At 36.9% G+C, this 17,845-nt stretch overlaps 1 protein-coding gene across 9 annotated transcripts in view; it reads left to right on the plus strand.

The window, feature by feature from the left end:
* The window catches only part of PCDH9 (protocadherin 9), a 913,990-nt gene that overhangs the window by 577,098 nt on the left and 319,047 nt on the right, over window positions 1-17,845 (plus strand). For 4 of the 9 annotated variants that reach the window (XM_060769388.2, XM_060769390.2, XM_060769389.2 and 1 more), the window contains one exon: window positions 12,968-13,169. The exons of 1 other annotated variant lie outside the window; for it this stretch is intronic. In XM_060769388.2, coding sequence (XP_060625371.2) covers window positions 12,968-13,169 — 202 coding nt within the window. The remainder of the gene's footprint in view (window positions 1-12,967; window positions 13,170-17,845) is intronic. 4 more of the 9 variants (XM_060769392.2, XM_060769394.2, XM_060769393.2 and 1 more) reach the window with 1 other exon arrangement.

Consider the following 17,845-nt stretch of genomic DNA (forward strand, 5'->3'; position numbering starts at 1 on the left):
CAGCTGATGAGCTTGTATTATGCTACTAGTGTCTCCTGCAGGCTAACTGTGATCTAGCTATGTCGAGTCTGCCTGCTTCAAAAGTTTCAAACACTTAGAAAAGCATACAACTCTCTTTAAGTGAACAATTTTGTAAGTCAAGTGTTTGAAACCTGAGGTTAATCATAATGTACAGGGAGGGCCATATCCCATTAGATAAAAACCTGCTACCTTTACACAAGAGCTGTGACCTCCTAGATTGCCAAGGTCACATGCTCTGTTATAGAAAGCTAACCAAACGGAATACTAAAGGGATTGTCACTGTCTCTTTTCTTTTCTCCCCTCTAACAGAAGTTTTCCTACCTTGTTATCCCTGTGTGAATCTTTATGTCAACTTCAGTGACTGACATGGAGAAAAGCACAGCCAGTTTTCAAAAGAATAATTATCAGAAGGGATGTTGCATCAACCACTGTTCCTGACATTTGGCCACAAAAAGCTCCACATATCTTGTACATATTAGAGTCAGTGCCTTACATTTTGCCACATTTTCAAGTGACTGGGAAACAGAACCCAGAATGAAGTTATGTAGACTGGAAGCACTCTTGATGCTTTTATGACCTAGGTTACACATTTAATCTGGACCCTGGAAATGCTCCCTTTCTTTCCTACACAAGTGAATGTAAAACACAGCCTTTAGAGAAAAGATATAGAAACTCAGAGAAAGGAATGGGGAAGAGGGTTGAAGTGGGTTGAAGAAGAAAACAAAAGTTCACAGAATGTGTCCTTTCATTGAGCAAAATGAGACAACTCCTTGGGGACCTGTTTTTGGGTATGATAGAAGTTTAAATTTTTGGACTCATGATTGAGATTCTCAAGGACAAATTAGCTAGTTCGGCTTTGAATTGAGTTCATTTGCTGGAATTTTCTCTAACTGAAGGCAGGTCCTAAAGGTTTTGGAATGCTAGAGAGAGAGTTCTAGGTTGTCAGATGTATATGTATGTGTGTGAGGGGAGGGCGAATTCATACAAGAGGATGAAACTGAGATAGGATAGAGAGCCATGGGAATATTTCCAATTTGGGAAGATAGAATAACTCATGTAAGAGAGATAATGGGTAGGAAACTGGAGCCCTTCATTCTTTTCCCTTCTGCTTATGAAATGTCCTTTTCAAGAATATGCAATATAATAAGTGAACTTCCATTGGTAGAATGTACAGTTTTGTTCTATGAGTAACTAAGTAGCTGAACTACAACTGGAATTGTTAAACAGAATGTCCTTTATCAGCAATGCTATCATCTATGTATGTAAATTTAAAAGGTACATAATAAGTAATGAAGAAACAAAGTCTAGTTTATGTATATCCTACAGACCTCAACAAGAAGTAGCTGATTTCCTTCTTTTTGATTCATAAATACTCACTAAGGAAGAAACAAAATGAACCCTTTCATTTAAGAGTGTAATAAACATTTTAATGATCAAGTTGGTCGACTTAAATTGTTTGCACAGATAAGATCATGAATCAAAATAGATGAATCATTGGTGTCGATCACTGGAGATTGAAGAATGTGAGGATTTAAATTTTGTTGGTGGAAAAAGGAATCAGGGAAGGCAGAAAGGCCTAGCCATACTGAGCTAGTGTCAGCAATGTGGAATACCCCCTCCCACAGAGGTGACTGATTTGTGGGGTTCGAGCTGCATTATGTGACTGTGTGGAAGCTCCCTCAGAGTCAACTTGAGACACATGACAGCAGCAAAAAATAATAAGCATATAATGCGAACCTTTTCTAGGGATATTTAGTGATACGTAATGGTATTTGCTGCACTATCTCAGTCTGTGACTGTTTGGGGTGAGCCCTTGTGTCAGCTAAGAGCAATTGTGTTAAAATATCTTGTATTGATTCCAGCGTTTGTCTATCCTCTCCTAACAGTGCCACCTAATGCAAATGACTTTATTTTTTATTAAAAGTATGGTTTATCTAAGTTTACGGTGAAACTGTTACAAAGACATTTGTGTTTGACTGGTACCCGAAAAAGCTATTTCACAAAAACAAATTATGTACCTAGAAGTTGGTTATGTGCAAGGGAAGAAGTCAATGATTTCCAGTCATCCACACAGTCATGCAACCATTTGCTTATGAGTTTCTGTTACAGATAAAGATGCTTTAGTATAAGTCATCAAGTCATTTGAACAGTTTGAAAGATGTAAACCTACTACCCCAAACTCTGAAATAAATGTCAACATCCAGGTGTTCTATTACATTCCAAGTTATCGTTGATGTTTTGCAGTTGGTTAGGATCTTTCACAATGCTACCCAATGCAAATTTAACCTAAGCATATGACTGAGATTGATTTCCTAAGCTTCAGACACATTTATTCTTGTTCTAAAATACTAAATGTGGAAATTATTAACATTAGTTGATTCCCACTTGAGTAAGATAAAGCAAGGAGTTAAATTAGATTAAATTGTACCAATTTATTTGCTTGTTAGGTGGAAAAAATATTTCACATTTCAATTAAAAGAAATACAAGCAGATAGTGCTATATTAAGAAAAAATGGCTCATGCTAATTAAATAGCTCAAGTAAAATATAAACTACTCCGCCTCATGTCTGTCATTAAAGTGTTACCTTTCCATTTTGAATTCTAAGCCTAGTCTAAGGTGCTAAAAAGTTGGCTGAACCAAACATAACTTTAGCAACAATAACATCAACAATAATATATACATTCTAAGAAGAAAATGATTTGTTGCTGTTTGATTGCTTAATGTTGCAGTTACACAGTAATTGCTAAAGATTCGAAGTTGCTAAATTGATATGGTTTGTGAAGAACATTATAGCAGTATTTTGGGTGTGTGTAATTGGCATTATTTTGTGGTTGGCATTGAAAGAGGAGAGGTTGAAACATCATGCCCCGCCTGTGTGCAAGCAGTCTAATGAATAGTATGTCAAATAGGAGCAGGGATATATATATATATATATATACACACACACACACACACACACACACACAGATACACACATACAGCTCCTTTCTCAAATATCACCTGTACTGCAGTCTCAAACTTACTCCACATTGAATATTAAAACTTTGTGAGGATTTTAATCAAATGCTCAAAATTGTTGACTTTTAAAATACATTTCCCCTAATATGCATTTGCAGAAATTACATCTTTGGTCAATGTGCTGGATCCATGCACAGACTAAACTGGGTTTCAATTAAATGCTGTGAATTATTACTCAGATCTACTTTATTACTCAGAAACATCTGCAACATTTTTAAATATCAGATTTATGAACTGATATACACATTTTCTCAGTTTCTAACTATCTCATCAGACAGGTCAATTTGCCCGTTGTATGCTGCTTCCTCTCCACTTTTAACATGGAACCCATTAGACAGGGACTTCCTGCCAGGCTCTATGCTGAAAGAAGAGATAAAGCAATGCACGGCAACACTGCTGCAACATAGCATGTTACCTTACCAGCAATTGGGGGGTGGGGGGAGGAAGAACAGGTGGTGATGTTTCTCCCCTTGGGGTGAGGGTAATGGTAAAGCAGAGTGATGTGGGGCATGGAACAATGGATTCTCCACATCCCCAGCCAGGAGTCTTTAGGTTCACCACAATGCGTGATTAATCTATGGGCCTTTGTGATTAGGTGCTAAGACAGTGGTTCTCAACCTGGGGTCCCCAGATGTTTTTGGCCTACAACTCCCAGAAATCCCTGCCAGTTTACCAGCTGTTAGGATTTCTGGGAGTTGTAGGCCAAAAACATCTGGGGACCCCAGGTTGAGAACCACTGTGCTAAGACATTCTAATGTCTTGGCAGATGCAGAAATGCTACTTTTGCTGAGACAAAGACATCCCAAGGATTTTTTTCCATCCCTGAATCAGACTATTGCAATATAGTTTTTCAGTATGTTTCAAACTATTTTTCAAAAGAAAAAGTTCTTGCTCAGCATATAACATATAACTCCACTGGCTGCCAATTAGCTTCCGAGCACAATTCAAAATGCTGGTTTTGACTTATAAAGCCCTAAACGACTCCGGCCCAGTTTACCTGTCTGAACGGATTCTCCCCTATGAACCATCAAGGTTATTAAGCCCTGCTCTCATTCCAACCACCTTCGCAATAGCGTTTGGTGGGGATGAGGGACAGGGTCTTCTCGGTGGTGGCTCCTCAGCTTTGGAACTCCCTCCCACTAGAGATTAGATCTGCTCCTTCCCTCCTGACCTTCAGGAAACTAATAAAGACCTGGCTTTGGAACGTGACATTTGAGGACTGAATCTATAACCTTTGTCCACATGGAAGGAGGATGATGAACTGTGACTGTGACTGTATTGACGATTTGACTTGGGTAATGTGATGATGATGTTTTTATTGTACTTTTTAATCTGTAATGATGATGCACTGTATTGTTCTTGTATATTATTGTATTTGAACACATGTTGTGAACCGGCCTGAGTCCCTCGTTCGAGGTGAGAAGAAATTTAACCTAAGATTTATATAAAACTTCTAAATAAATAAATAAATAATAACTGCTTCCTGTAGAATGAATGTTGTTTGACACCACTTTAACTACCATGGGTAAATGCTATGAAATTATGGGACCTGTAATTTTAAAATATCTTCAGCCTTCTCTGGCAAAGAGTGCTGGTGCCTCACTAATCTACAAGTCTCATGATTCCATAACATTGAGCCATGACAGTTAAATGAATGTCAAACTGCATTAATTCTACAGTGTAAATGCAGCCCTAGTGTTTCATCCCGTCCATAGAATGCCAACCTAGCTGGTCACTCAGTTTTTCAACTGAGCCAAACTTGCCATAGGATAACCTTTCTACTTCCTTTGAATAGGATTTTAGAGATACTCTTATTGTGCAAAAGATGAACTCAAGGTAGAATGCACTGGCAGAATGACAGCACAATGCTATGTGAGTCAAGCTGAATTGAATAGATTTTGTCTTGTAAGTTGATATTGCATTCTCAGTGGCAGTTATGATTTAGAAAATATGTAAATAATTTATGGGCAAAGCACTTTGGGGAGTTTGAGTGAAAAGTGTTGCTGAATGGATTAGCCTTCGAGTCCTGTTTGATTTAAGAGGATATAGAAATATAAACTGGATAGGTTGGATCTCTTATCTTTTCTAATGATTAGAGAAGGCAGGAGGGATTTGGGTGGGACTTTTGCATCACTGTTTTAATGTACTAATGGTCAAGAAATTGAAGGTGTATTACTAACGACTCTAAAGCTGAAATAGGTTCTCCCAACAATGAAGTGAGTCAAAAGGTGATGTATAATCACTACCCAATATTCTAGTGAACTGCGTGAAAGTATGAGATATAGTTTCCTGTCATGTTAGGCACTTCATTTTTTTTTACTAGAGATTCTGATCAAATAGGTTTTTGAGGGTATTATATGCAGTAACAAACCAATTTTCCATGGTTACTGAATGCACAACAGAAAACTACAGTTACATATCCAGATTGTGTACATCTCTGTCAACTGTATGGTATTTGCAAAGATATATGATTTTCTGTTATATTTTGTAGCAATAGACACATTTTTTTAAAAAAAAAGTTGTGTGCAGTGGCCTAGAGGTGATGGCATGTTAAAAAAAAAAAACAGATCTACCAGGCATATATTTTCAAACAAAGCAAATGCTGCCTTGAATTCTTTGGCACAAGAACAATATAGTGCTCAGCAGTCGGTCCTGCAAATCAGTTGTTAGCTCCTTTCTTGCAAAGGATCTCAATAGTGACTATATTCTCACATATGGTTTATAACTTTCTGTAAGTTTAGGTATAATGAGAATGATTGCATATTCAATGTGCAAAAAGATTTTTATGTTATTTTAATACTACATGGACATCCTATAAGAGTGACACAACCTTAAAAAAATAGCACATGCTGAAAAAGATATGTTCAGGAACTGTCTTTTAAATATTCATAATACCTAATAATAAAAACCAGGCTTTTCATGAAATCTAATATGCTGTGACAAGTAGGGCATAATGGTTTCCTATCTGAACAAGTTAAGAATGTTTTCCAAGAAAAGAACAGTTAAAAAGTAATTCTGAGAAAAGTGTCTTTTTTAGGATGAATAAGTCTGCGTTTATTGGGCTCAGATTATTTTCAACCCCATCTGCTAACCCCCAGTCCAGAGGCTGCACCAGCTGCCCATCTGTGTGGAAACAGAATATAGAATTAATGTCCAAAAACATCATTGTTGTAACTGATTCCATATTTTGCCAGTTGTTTTCAATTATTGTTAAACTACCAAATTATAGCCTACATGATCCACGTTGAGCAAAATTAGTTGATTTACTAAGCATACTAGGATGGATTTATAGAACATTTGGAGGCTCATGTGCCTAGAAGGGTGCCTATGAAGAAATAATTATAGAAAGTAATTAAAAATAAAGAAATACCGGTTTAAAAGAATTCAGGGATGTGTGTTTGTGTGTATGGGATAGTGGGGGAAAGCTGATGTTATGTTAAAGAGGTAATAAAAGGAATATGAGGAAGATTGACCTGTTTAATACAATGGGTGCCTGATACCTGACCTGAAATCTGAACACATCTGAAATGGGATCTAGTGGCAATATCACATTTGTGTTTTAAAGTGGATGCTCTCACTTTCCTATTGAGTGGCTGCCTCCTGGAGCGTTCGGAAAAATGTAGTTTCTCACAACGCCTTTGGAATTCTCAGTCATAGAGATCCTTGACTTCCCTAAACCACATTTCCCAGAATTCTGCCAAAGGCATCCACATGATAGGAAAGTGTGAGCCCATGCTTTAAAATACTAATATGATAAGGTCATAGGAGTCTTAGGACCTCATTACATGCAGACTTCCTCCTGTTTCCAGACACTTTTAAAATGGATCCCTATGGAGGCCATCAAATGATGCAAGACTACTTCTGGGGGTTGCCCATGGGAGTCCATTTTTAAAGTTTCTAAAATCTGGCATTTCTGGAGTTAGGTAGTTATCGACTCCCAACCTGTTTATTTACTTGGAAGAGAGGACAGGTGGGCACATGAAGGTGTGATGGCAACTGTTGTCAGATGTTTCTGTTGTATTTTATGAAACAAAAGGAATGGGTGATTGCTGTCAAAACAGTAGCAGTAACACCTTTAATGAGGGAGACTGCAATTATTTGGTTGTAAACAACATGGAAAGGCATGAAACACAGTGCTAAAGAAGATAGTCTTCTTTCCGCACTCATGGGATGAGGTCCTTAGTAAACCATAAATTGAACATCTCCACAATGTGATGCAACAGTTAAAATAAAGACAATGTGATCATAAGCTCCCTCCAAAACTTGCCAGAAAATCCTATTTAAGACACCATCTTAAGCCAATTGGTAAGTCATCCATGGCACTGTATGGCAATTCTTCCTCTCTAATTTTCTCAAGGGATTGGCAACTCTGTTTTTAAATAAGTGCTTCACTGGGAGCTGTGTTTCCCCTTCCTAGGGTGCTTGAATATCATTTTGTGCTGGTCAGTGATATAATCAAGTTTTATATTGTAACTCCAAATTCAGTCCCACTTGGGGAATTGACAAATTTTCACTCCATCCCTTCCTGGAAGTAAGGCCCCATCTACACTGTCATATAATCCAGTTTCTGAATCCAGATTGTCTGCTTTGAACTGAATTATATGGCAGTGTAGACTCAGATAATCTGAATTCAGAAACTGGGTTGTATGGCAGTGTAGAAGAGATGGGATTTGTAATGGCATTTGCTTCTAAGCAGAGAGGTATAGAATTATGCTTGTAACCTTTGGAATGTTAGGCGATTGGTTTCTGCTGCTCTATACTCCATGGTTTAAATATCTGTTTATTCATTTTTGTCTCTGTTTGATTAATGAGCTGTTTCATAGCATGGACTTGGATTGTGTAATTAAATCAAATAAAAAACCCAATTATAGTAAATGAAATTGTTGCCTTACCTAATCCTTCCTTACTTCTGTCCACTAAAGGTGATGTAAATAAGAGTACTTCAGATAATACATTCAGATTCCAAACAAAAGATATTGAAGGCTAGCAATAGATAAAAACACAGTCTGCATCCTTTCAATTTTATATTATCTCATCATTTATTTATCTACGTATGTATTTTTTTCAATGTATTCAAAGCATTTCAGATATATTGTCCCAATAAATCTTTACCATCAGTCCAGAAAGGTCAGTCATTGCTTTCCAGATATTGTAGATGTAAAGATATAACCCAGAATAGTAGCCTTGCTCTCTACTCTTAGTAAGTTCACACTCAAAGTTCTTCAAATTCTTATTAAGAACAAAGCTTACCTTCTAACTCATGGTGTTAGGGAACAACCACAAAGGTCACAAAAGCAGAAGTAAACAAATTCCAACTGTCTGGGAAACAGAAGTGGGGCAATTTTTAAAAACTTACTTTGAGCTCACAAATGCTGCAGTAGGTTGAGAAATGCAAAATAAATTAATGAAAGAAAACTGGAGGTTCCCAGTTTTTCACTTCATTTTTTGCCTTCACAGTTTTAACATCATCTACATCCAGTTCTATCAAATAACCACCATTTTCAAATTCTTTCAAAGACAAAAAGTGTGGATTAAGAGACTTTCAGGGAGGGTCCACAAGCTAATAAGCAGCCCTGAGGTTTGCATGCATCCCATGGGCTATACATAAAGGGCTAGAGCAGGGGTGCCAAATTCATTTTCATGGAGGGCCAGATTTGCCTTATGGCTCCCTTCAAAGCACCATTACGATTTACGATCTGAAGAGAAACCAAAGCACCATTGAATTCATGGACAGAGAAGCCATGGAGACCGAGGTCCAACTATATATATATAGAGAGAGAGAGAGAGAGAGAGAGAGAGAGAGCGCACATAGCAGTCAGTGCTCTTTAGTTTTTACCTAGTTTAGATCCCAAGATGTTATTGAGCAACAACTCTCATCACTTTTTTTTATTGAAGATCAGCTCTCATCACATATGAACTGGGAATAATGGGAACTTGTAGCTCTGAGGTTGGAGAATTGTTAAAATATATTTTCAAAGTTAGACATACTATCCACAAGCCTTGTCTGTAACTTCAAATCCCGCTATCATGACTAAAAAGAACAAAGTGCAGCCTTCCAGATATTACTGTATCCCGACTCCCTTTTGCTATAGTCATGATGTCTAAATTTAAGGAAGACAGGAGCTGGAGTCCAGCATCTGGAGGGCTACATAAAATGACATGGTGGGCCACATTCAGCTCATGGGCCTTGAATGTGGTGTGGAGAATAATTAGTTTTTATTAAGTGTACTCTGGATGATGTCTCCCAAAGATTCTTTTTGAAAGTATTAAGTGTGTGTGTGTGTGTATGGGGGGGGGGGGGGGGGTGTAATTATTTTTACCAGTACTGTCACAAAATAGGCTGTCTTGTACACTCTCTCATCCATGCTTGCTTAGATTTCTTCTGCATTCAGTTTTACACCATTGTCATTCCAGTTGTTATGTCATCCACTTAATCACTGACAACGTCTTGGAAATAAGTGACTAGTTTGGCTCCATTCCATGGAACAGGACTCAGAAAACTTGTCCACTGCCTTTTCCATATTCTAGAGGTCAACTAAAACTTCTAGAGAATCAGCAAAAAAGAAACTATATTTATTTATTGTGTCAGGAGCAACCAGACAGTTGTATTACATTTTTAACAAAACAAACAATCAAAAAGACAAAAAACAAAGTTTGCAAGCTTGGTAGTTGATTAAATGTCCTTTGACCAGTAGCTGGCCACTTGGAGTGCCTCTGGTGTTGCCGCAAGAAGGTCCTCCATTGTGCATGTAGCAGGGCTCAGGTTGCATTGCAGCAGGTGGTCAGTGGTTTTCTCTTCTCCACACTCACATGTTGTGGATTCCACTTTGTAGCCCCATTTCTTAAGATTGGCTCTGCATCTTGTGGTGCCAGAGCTCAGTCTGTTTAGCACCTTCCAATTTGCCCAGTTTTCTGTGTGCCCATGGGGGAGTCTCTCATTTGGTATCAGCCATTGTTTGAAGTTCTGGGTTTGAGCCTGCCACTTTTAGACTCTTGCTTGCTGGGGTGTTCCAGCGAGTATCTCTGTAGATCTTAGAAAACTATTTATTGATTTAAGTCGTTGACGTGCTGGCTGATACCCAAACAAGGGATGAGCTGGAGATGTCACTGCCTTGGTCTTTTCACTATTGGCTGCTACTTCCTGGCGGATGCCAGGTGGTGCAATACCGGCTAAACAGTGTAATTTCTCCTGTGGTGTAGGGCGTAGACACCCCGTGATAATGCGGCATGTCTCATTAAGAGCCACATCCACTGTTTTAGCGTGTTGAGATGTGTTCCACACTGGGCATGCATACTCAGCAGCAGAGTAGCATAGCACAAGGACAGATGTCTTCACTGTGTCTGGTTGTGACCCCCAGTTTGTGTCAGTCAGCTTTCGTATGATATTGTGATATGATATAGTTTCTAACAAGAAACTCTGTGAAAGTGGTAAAAATATCTGGATCCATCATCCTGTTAGATGGACCATTTAAAACATTCCCTGTCATAGTGCTTCCAAGTTATAGGGAATCCAGATTGCAAAATAATAACTTCCCAATATTTAAATGCACATATTTGGTGAATTACAGATATAAATTACAGGTTTAAATAGAGATATTAATGACCCAGACCTTTAGTTGGACACATGTTAAAAAAAACACAGAGTAATAGAAATAGGTTAAACTATCCATTAATACATTCCACAGATCAACTCACAATGCAATCTGAAATTTGCATGGAATGTGAACTCAAAATGGACTATATATTGATATGACTTGGAAAGTAAAAGGGATTACATAATTTGTTGTACTAACGTTGTATGCATTGGCATTATGTTCAAAAGATGCACAGTTAGTAAAAACCTGATCTGAACCTTATCATGCTGTTCCTTTGTCCCTTATGATAAGAGAATAACATTTGATGCCTTCATCATATGTGTGTGTGTCTGCATGTGGGCATGTATGTGTGTGGGTGTACATTGATATAGCTGTGTGTGTGTGTGCTGCATTTGTCTTTATATCAACCTGAAATCCTTGAACTTAGGCTTACTGGGAATTTCATTTTCCTTTCTAAAATATTTTTTTTAAAGGAAAGACAAGGATATATCCCAAACAGTGACACAATTTGCTCTGCATATCCTTTAATCCTAGCCATAGTACCTGGAAAGAAATGACAAGAAAGTCTTTCAATTCTCATTTATTCTTAAGATCTATGTAATACTGTGCTGCAGGAGAAGAAGGAATAAGAGAGGGACTTTTATGTAGCTATTCAGGTAATTTCATCCTTCTCAGATTACTTTTATGTAGAAGCATGTGGATACAATTGAAGACAAATTGTTGTAACATGAAATGGATTTGAGCCTGTGGTAGCATCTTCCACTCTAGTTGTATCTGCTAAAGAAGGTTTTGATGCACAACAATAAAAGCAACTTTATGAAAATAGTACTTTGCAGAAGTGCATTTTCACATATCCTGTATCTTTTGTCATGGAATGTTTCATACTTTCATCTATAATTACTGTGTTAAGGGTTTGTTTTTTCATTGATAATAATTAATTTGAAAAAACAATGACTGGTAGTGTGTAACTTCTCTAGTAACAGTGGACCCAGTTATAGTACTGTGGTTCCACTTTAACTGCCATGACACCATCCTATGGGATTCCGGGATTTGTAGTGCAGGGAGGAGAGTTCAAAAATATATTTCAGGGAATTTTAGTGTTTCATGTGTCATTGAAATGCATTCTCCAGGAGTATATAACATGTAGCCATGACAGTTAAGGTGTTATAATTGTTTAGTGTTGAAGAGCCCATTCTGCCAGAATAGCCTGTGTTAGATAGATGTTGCATCATTCTGACAAATTGCAGCATTTCTCACCCAGTATTATTGTTGATGTTGCAATGAATGTTAGAACATAACGTATCTCTCCCCCCTTATTATTATTATTATTATTATTATTATTATTATTATTATTTCCCACTTTTCAATTGCAACTCAAAGCAACTTACAATTTAATTTAATAATATATAAATTAAATATATAAAAAACTGAACATTAAAACTATTTGCAGTATTAAACAATTCATGCCTCAATTTAAAAACAAAATTCAATTAAAAAGTTCTTTAATTTCAATGAATTTTAATGAATTTTAAGAATTCATTAAAATACAGAAAATGATAGTCTTTTTTTTTAAAAAAAAAGAATGCCTTAAATACTCAGTTGACTACAAAAAAAATAGCTTATTGATTGAAGGACAAAAAGGAGAGGACAATTTAATTAATATGTTTCAAATATACCAGGTAGGTAAATAGATAGAATAAAGAAATCAACAACTCATGTGAGATATCTCCATCCTGTATGACAAGTCAACAACTTTATTTTTCATCCAACTGTTCACAGTTTGTGCAAAATCTGTTGGTATAAATCACAACCGTATCTGTGTGTGCAAGCACATACATTTTGGGGAAATACAGCCCACGTGCTTAGAAAATTGTAAAAGTTAGTTTTATTTAAAAAGACAGAAACAATCCATCCAATGCCTTTTCCCAGTCCATAGAGCAAGACAGCAGCAATAACCGTTGGCATATAAAACCATTTTTGCATTTTCGCAATTGACATACATTTTTAACCAGTTCAGATGCTTTTGCTTTGAGAGTACACACACCCACAAATCCTCTGAATGTTTCACTAGTGAGGAAAAGTATGAAATCAACAAGGATTTTAATCCCAGATGGCTAGAGAGACAGAAAGTAGAAGCAAGTATATTCACAGAATACACAAAGCTGACCCTGGTGATCCTGACTGCTTGTCTCCCACACTGGTTATGCAAAGAGATGTTGTGCTGGGTATGGGGAAAGCCTGAAAAGTAATGCAAGGAAAGAATCTCTCAAAGAGACTGCTCATAGACAAAAGAAGAGCACTAATCCAGGATGTCCTGTGCTCTTCTTTGTAGTCCCAGCGCCGTGTTACGTTTCACCTCCCCGATGGTTCCCAGGAAAGCTGCAGTGACAGTGGTCTAGGAGATCATGAGCCTGTGGGTAGTGGAACCCTGATCTCACACCCTCTCCCTCTGGTTCAGCCGCAGGACGAATTCTACGATCAGGCCTCACCAGACAAGAGGACCGAAGCTGATGGCAACTCCGATCCCAACTCTGGTGAGTTCCATTTCCAAGCATCCAACCACCCGTAACTGGCATAGGCTGTTATGTTTTAGTTCTCCTTTGTTTTTTCTATAGACATAGATCTAATTGCACACGTAAGAGGATTCTCCACATATCGACAGCATACAAAGTGGTACGGAATATCGAGGTAACAAGGATGGTTGGAATTTATTAGCAAAATATAGAGTGGGGGCAAAAGTAGGAGAGATACACGAAAGATTTATTCAGATGTAATACCTGTACTAATTATATTGTTCTATTCTATTATTTTAGAATAGAACAATATAATTATAGAATGCCCTGAGTCCCTGTTGGGGTGAGAAGGGCAGGATATAAATGTAGTAAATAAATAAATAAATATTTTATGTGATCTGTTTATTAAATGGACTTTCTCCTCTCTCTCAAGATTTTTCTTCAATGAATTGATACAATTCATATATAGAGGGATCTCATAACATCTTTGAGACAAACTAGGAAAAAGTTAATAAAATAAGCTTTCATATACTAAGTCTACCCATGACATATAACTTGTGTGGTACCTAGTAGGGAATTAAATACCACACAAGTTGTATCTCATGACACAACATTATATGCAAATAGCTGTTCTAGATAGAACTCAGACCTATAACTTCTGGTAAAGAGCATTTTCCGAGTGGTTCTTCTGCATTGGGAGTACATGAAAAACTTCATTAAAATGGCATTATGATAAACATCCTTTCAGGGTAATAGATCATACTGTGGGTAATGGAAAATGAAGAAACTTTGGTTCATATTGCATTACCTTATACAGTGGTTTTCAACTGAAGGTCTTTCAGATATTTTGGACTTCAGCTCCCAAAATCTATCATTGCTGGGTATATTGGTCGAGGGTTTTGTGAGCTGAAGTGACAAAACAAATGGAAGATCAAAGGCTGAGAATCTAGGACATATATCCACTGACCACTTAGGTAGATTTGGAACCAGTTTGGGAGAAACTAGTGTGTGGATGATTAGATTGACATGTCTAGAACAGGCTTAAGGCCAAGAAGATGATTACTTTAATCACAGAAGGTGACCTCAAACCAGTTTATGAAGCTTCTGTATCCCACCTCTCTCTATTTCTTGGTGAGACATGCACTGTAGGCTAAGAGACAGGAAAAAAGAGAGATGATAATTCGCAATGGGGGTCGTCAATTACCTGTCCCAGGGAGATAATGAGCCTCCTGCTGCCCAGTCATGCTCTCTGGGTGTTTTTCTGCAGCCCTCCACCATCCAAATTTTAAGATGTGTTCTAGTGTGGGCAGGTGTCTATAAAGCACTTTGCATTCTGCAGAGTTGATTTCACTGTGCAATGTGATTTAGATTTAGGAGATTTTGAGCTTGCTAAAGTGCATTAAGGGGAGTAACCCAGATTTTTCTGCAATTTGACTTGATGCACTTTAAACTTTCTGATTCACACTATAGTGAAGTTTAGCAGTGCGTGTTTTCTAGCTGCTGCAGTTTGAAATCCACTCAAAACTGTGTTAAATAGTGAATCTAGATGTACTCCTAAAGCATGCTTATAGATTAGATTAGCACATGAACCAAGAAATAGAAGAGGAAGCATGTGAGGAATGTATCATCTATAATATTTTTTTAAATCGTTTAGAAAATAAGTAAGTTTTGGAACAACAACAATATAGTCAAATGAAAACAATACTTGAAATAAAGACAATCTCAATTTAACAGATGCTCAATTGCTAAAATATCATTTGTAAATAAATATATTTGGATTACCCAATTACTTTCTGAAGCCACATCTGATAAATTAACTAGTACTTTTTTCATGTGTTGGACATGAAGAAGATGGAAGTGACAAGGAAACTTTGCAGTAGGGTATATGATGTACACTTTATTTGAATATTGCCTTGAAGTCTTTGCAAAGTCCAGAAATACAAATATCCTTTGTAGCCAGGAATACTTTCCATTTTGTGATGGTATTAAAGGTGAGTGTGTCTGCATTACAGAAAAGATACAAAATGTGTCATGCAAAATGAATTACCATATGTAATATTAATCACAAATAATGGATTCTTTGCTAATATAGACTCTATTAAAAGACTAACCTGAGTGGACAGATGCTTTTGAATTGCACAAGAATACATACAGCTTAGGGAATGAAAGTATCACCTGTTCTGGATGAGCTGTTTTATTACACATTCAGGAATGTTTGAGCTGCGGCCAGAGGAGGTAAAACTCACAAAACCTTATGAGTGAGCAATGAAAGTAGGACTGGGTTTGCCCGAGGGCCACATTTCTAAGCTACACTTTGGGAGGGAAGACATTTTTATTAGTTAAATATAGAAATAAATGATTACATGCATGCAAAGCTGATTAAACATTGGTTGAAGTAAGATTGATTAAATATGATTAACTTCAGATCCCCCACTAAAAGTCTTATGATATATTATTATTAACCTATTTTTAAAATAGTCAGTTTACTTTTAAGGAGATTTAAAGTCCTTGCACAGTAAAAGTTATCTCCATTTCAGGGAGAAAACTTTTACTTTGGCTGGACCTTAACTGGCATATAATGCGGTTCAATGCAGTTCAAACGGCATTATATGGCAGTGTATATCCAGCTGGAGTATCCTTACAATACTAAAATAGAAAATGTAGTGCTTTCAGTTTCCACCTAACAAGGCAATGCAAAGCTTCTACTGCTTTTGAAACTGCTGTTTTATTTCCCAGTACACCTTACTCTATAGCAGGCTTGTCCACCCTGTGGCCCATCGGCTGCAGGACAACAACACAAAACCATAACTTTACTTGAAACATAAAACATTTTTTGTAAATCAATTGTGTGTTTTTTGAGTATGAACATTGTAGAAAACAGTGGAGTTGAATGAAACCATTAGAGTATGTTACATCTACAAAGATCAAAGTATTATCTGGAATTCGCATTATAATTACAAACAGTTCAGCGGGAAGATCTGCTCAATGATTTTAAATGACCATCCTAATGGGGCAGTGCATAATTAGGATTATTATATGAGGACATTTTGTGCTTATATGTGGTGGTGGATATGTCAAAAATAATGCACAGATTTTTTTCTCATTTGTTTTTTGTTAGTGTTAGTGTATATTATGTGTGGCCCAAAACAATCTTTTTTCTTCCAATGTGACCCAGGGAAAACAAAAGGTTTTGTTTCTGATGTAATGGATTCTACCACACAATCATGTGTGGATTTTACTATTCCCTTATACTCTGTTATTTGTTTGTTTTTGCTCATTTTGATATAAAAAGGCAGTATTCATAGCCATCTGAATAGGATCTGTAGGGCAAAAACTACCCTATATTGCCCACCTCATCAAAATAAAATAGATACCACAAATATAATATTAAAAACAGTAACAACATTAATATTGGCTGGTTTGTTCTTCAAAACATGGCATAATATGTTCATATTTTTGACTGAAGTATGATATTCTCTAGCACAGTGCTTCTCAACCTGGGGTCCCCCGATGTTTTTGGCCTACAACTCCCAGAAATCCCAGCCAGTTTACCAGCTCTTAGGATTTCTGGGAGATAATAATAGTAATAATAGTAATAATAATAATAATAATAATAATAATTTATTTACTTATACCCCACTGCCATCTCCCCAAGGGACTCAGTGCGGCTTACATGAGGCCAAGCCCTAATACATCAATACAAGCAATAACAACAACAGTAAACCAATTAAATAAAACTCATAAACAAAAAAGCAATTTACAATGACATTAATGCAACACATAATTAAAATCTATGGCTGGGCCAAATGTAGGCCAAAAACAGCTGGGGACCCCAGATTGAGAAGCACTGCTCTGGCATGTTCATCTTTAATTTTATTTATTTTTGGGTTTATATATATATAAACCCAAAATATATACACATACATACACACACACACACACAGAAACATACAATCCTCAAAATTCAGCAGTCAAAATACTGCTGAATTTTCCCCCAAATCCCACCACCACCACATCCCCCTCCCCTCCCCCTGCTCAGGAACAGTTTACTACTTTTGTTATATTTATTACAATTGTTCAATCATGAGGATAGTCTTATTTTAATCTTTATATATATATATATTTCCCCTTTATTCTGGAATGGAGACCCTCCCATTTTGCCTTCCAGGTCCTTCTGTTTTGGCCCGTCCTATAATAACTTTTCCTTTCACTAATATAATCTTGCAGTCGGTAGTCAGCTAGATATTTATACCAAGTTTTTGTATCCCATTTTTGTGGTCCTTCCTTTTTTTGTTATACACAATTTCTGTTTACTTTTTCCATTTTACACCACACATTTTGTGTGAACATGCTTCAGGGTTTTGTTATGTACGTATCTTCATTTTATATTTATAAGACAACATGTTTTAATTTCAGAAGCAAGTAATAGTGGTGTGTGGATATATATCAATGAATTTGCTTTTCATACTGGAACTTTTCAAAGCATTCAGAACACTGCCTAAACTAGGCCTCTATCTGCCTTTTAATACCGGTTTTATGAAGCCACGATTTCATGTGTTGTATCAAGAAAGGTCTTTTTGATTTAAGTGTTTTCCCCCATGGTGAGATCAATTTGGACCATTCTTCCCAGGTTCACAAGAATGATTGACTCTTTGTTGTAGACCTTTTCAGTGCTGATATTTCCTAATATTGGTATT

This window comes from Anolis sagrei, chromosome 3, assembly GCF_037176765.1.
Source record: "Anolis sagrei isolate rAnoSag1 chromosome 3, rAnoSag1.mat, whole genome shotgun sequence".
In the NCBI taxonomy this organism is placed as follows: Eukaryota; Metazoa; Chordata; class Lepidosauria; order Squamata; family Dactyloidae; genus Anolis; species Anolis sagrei.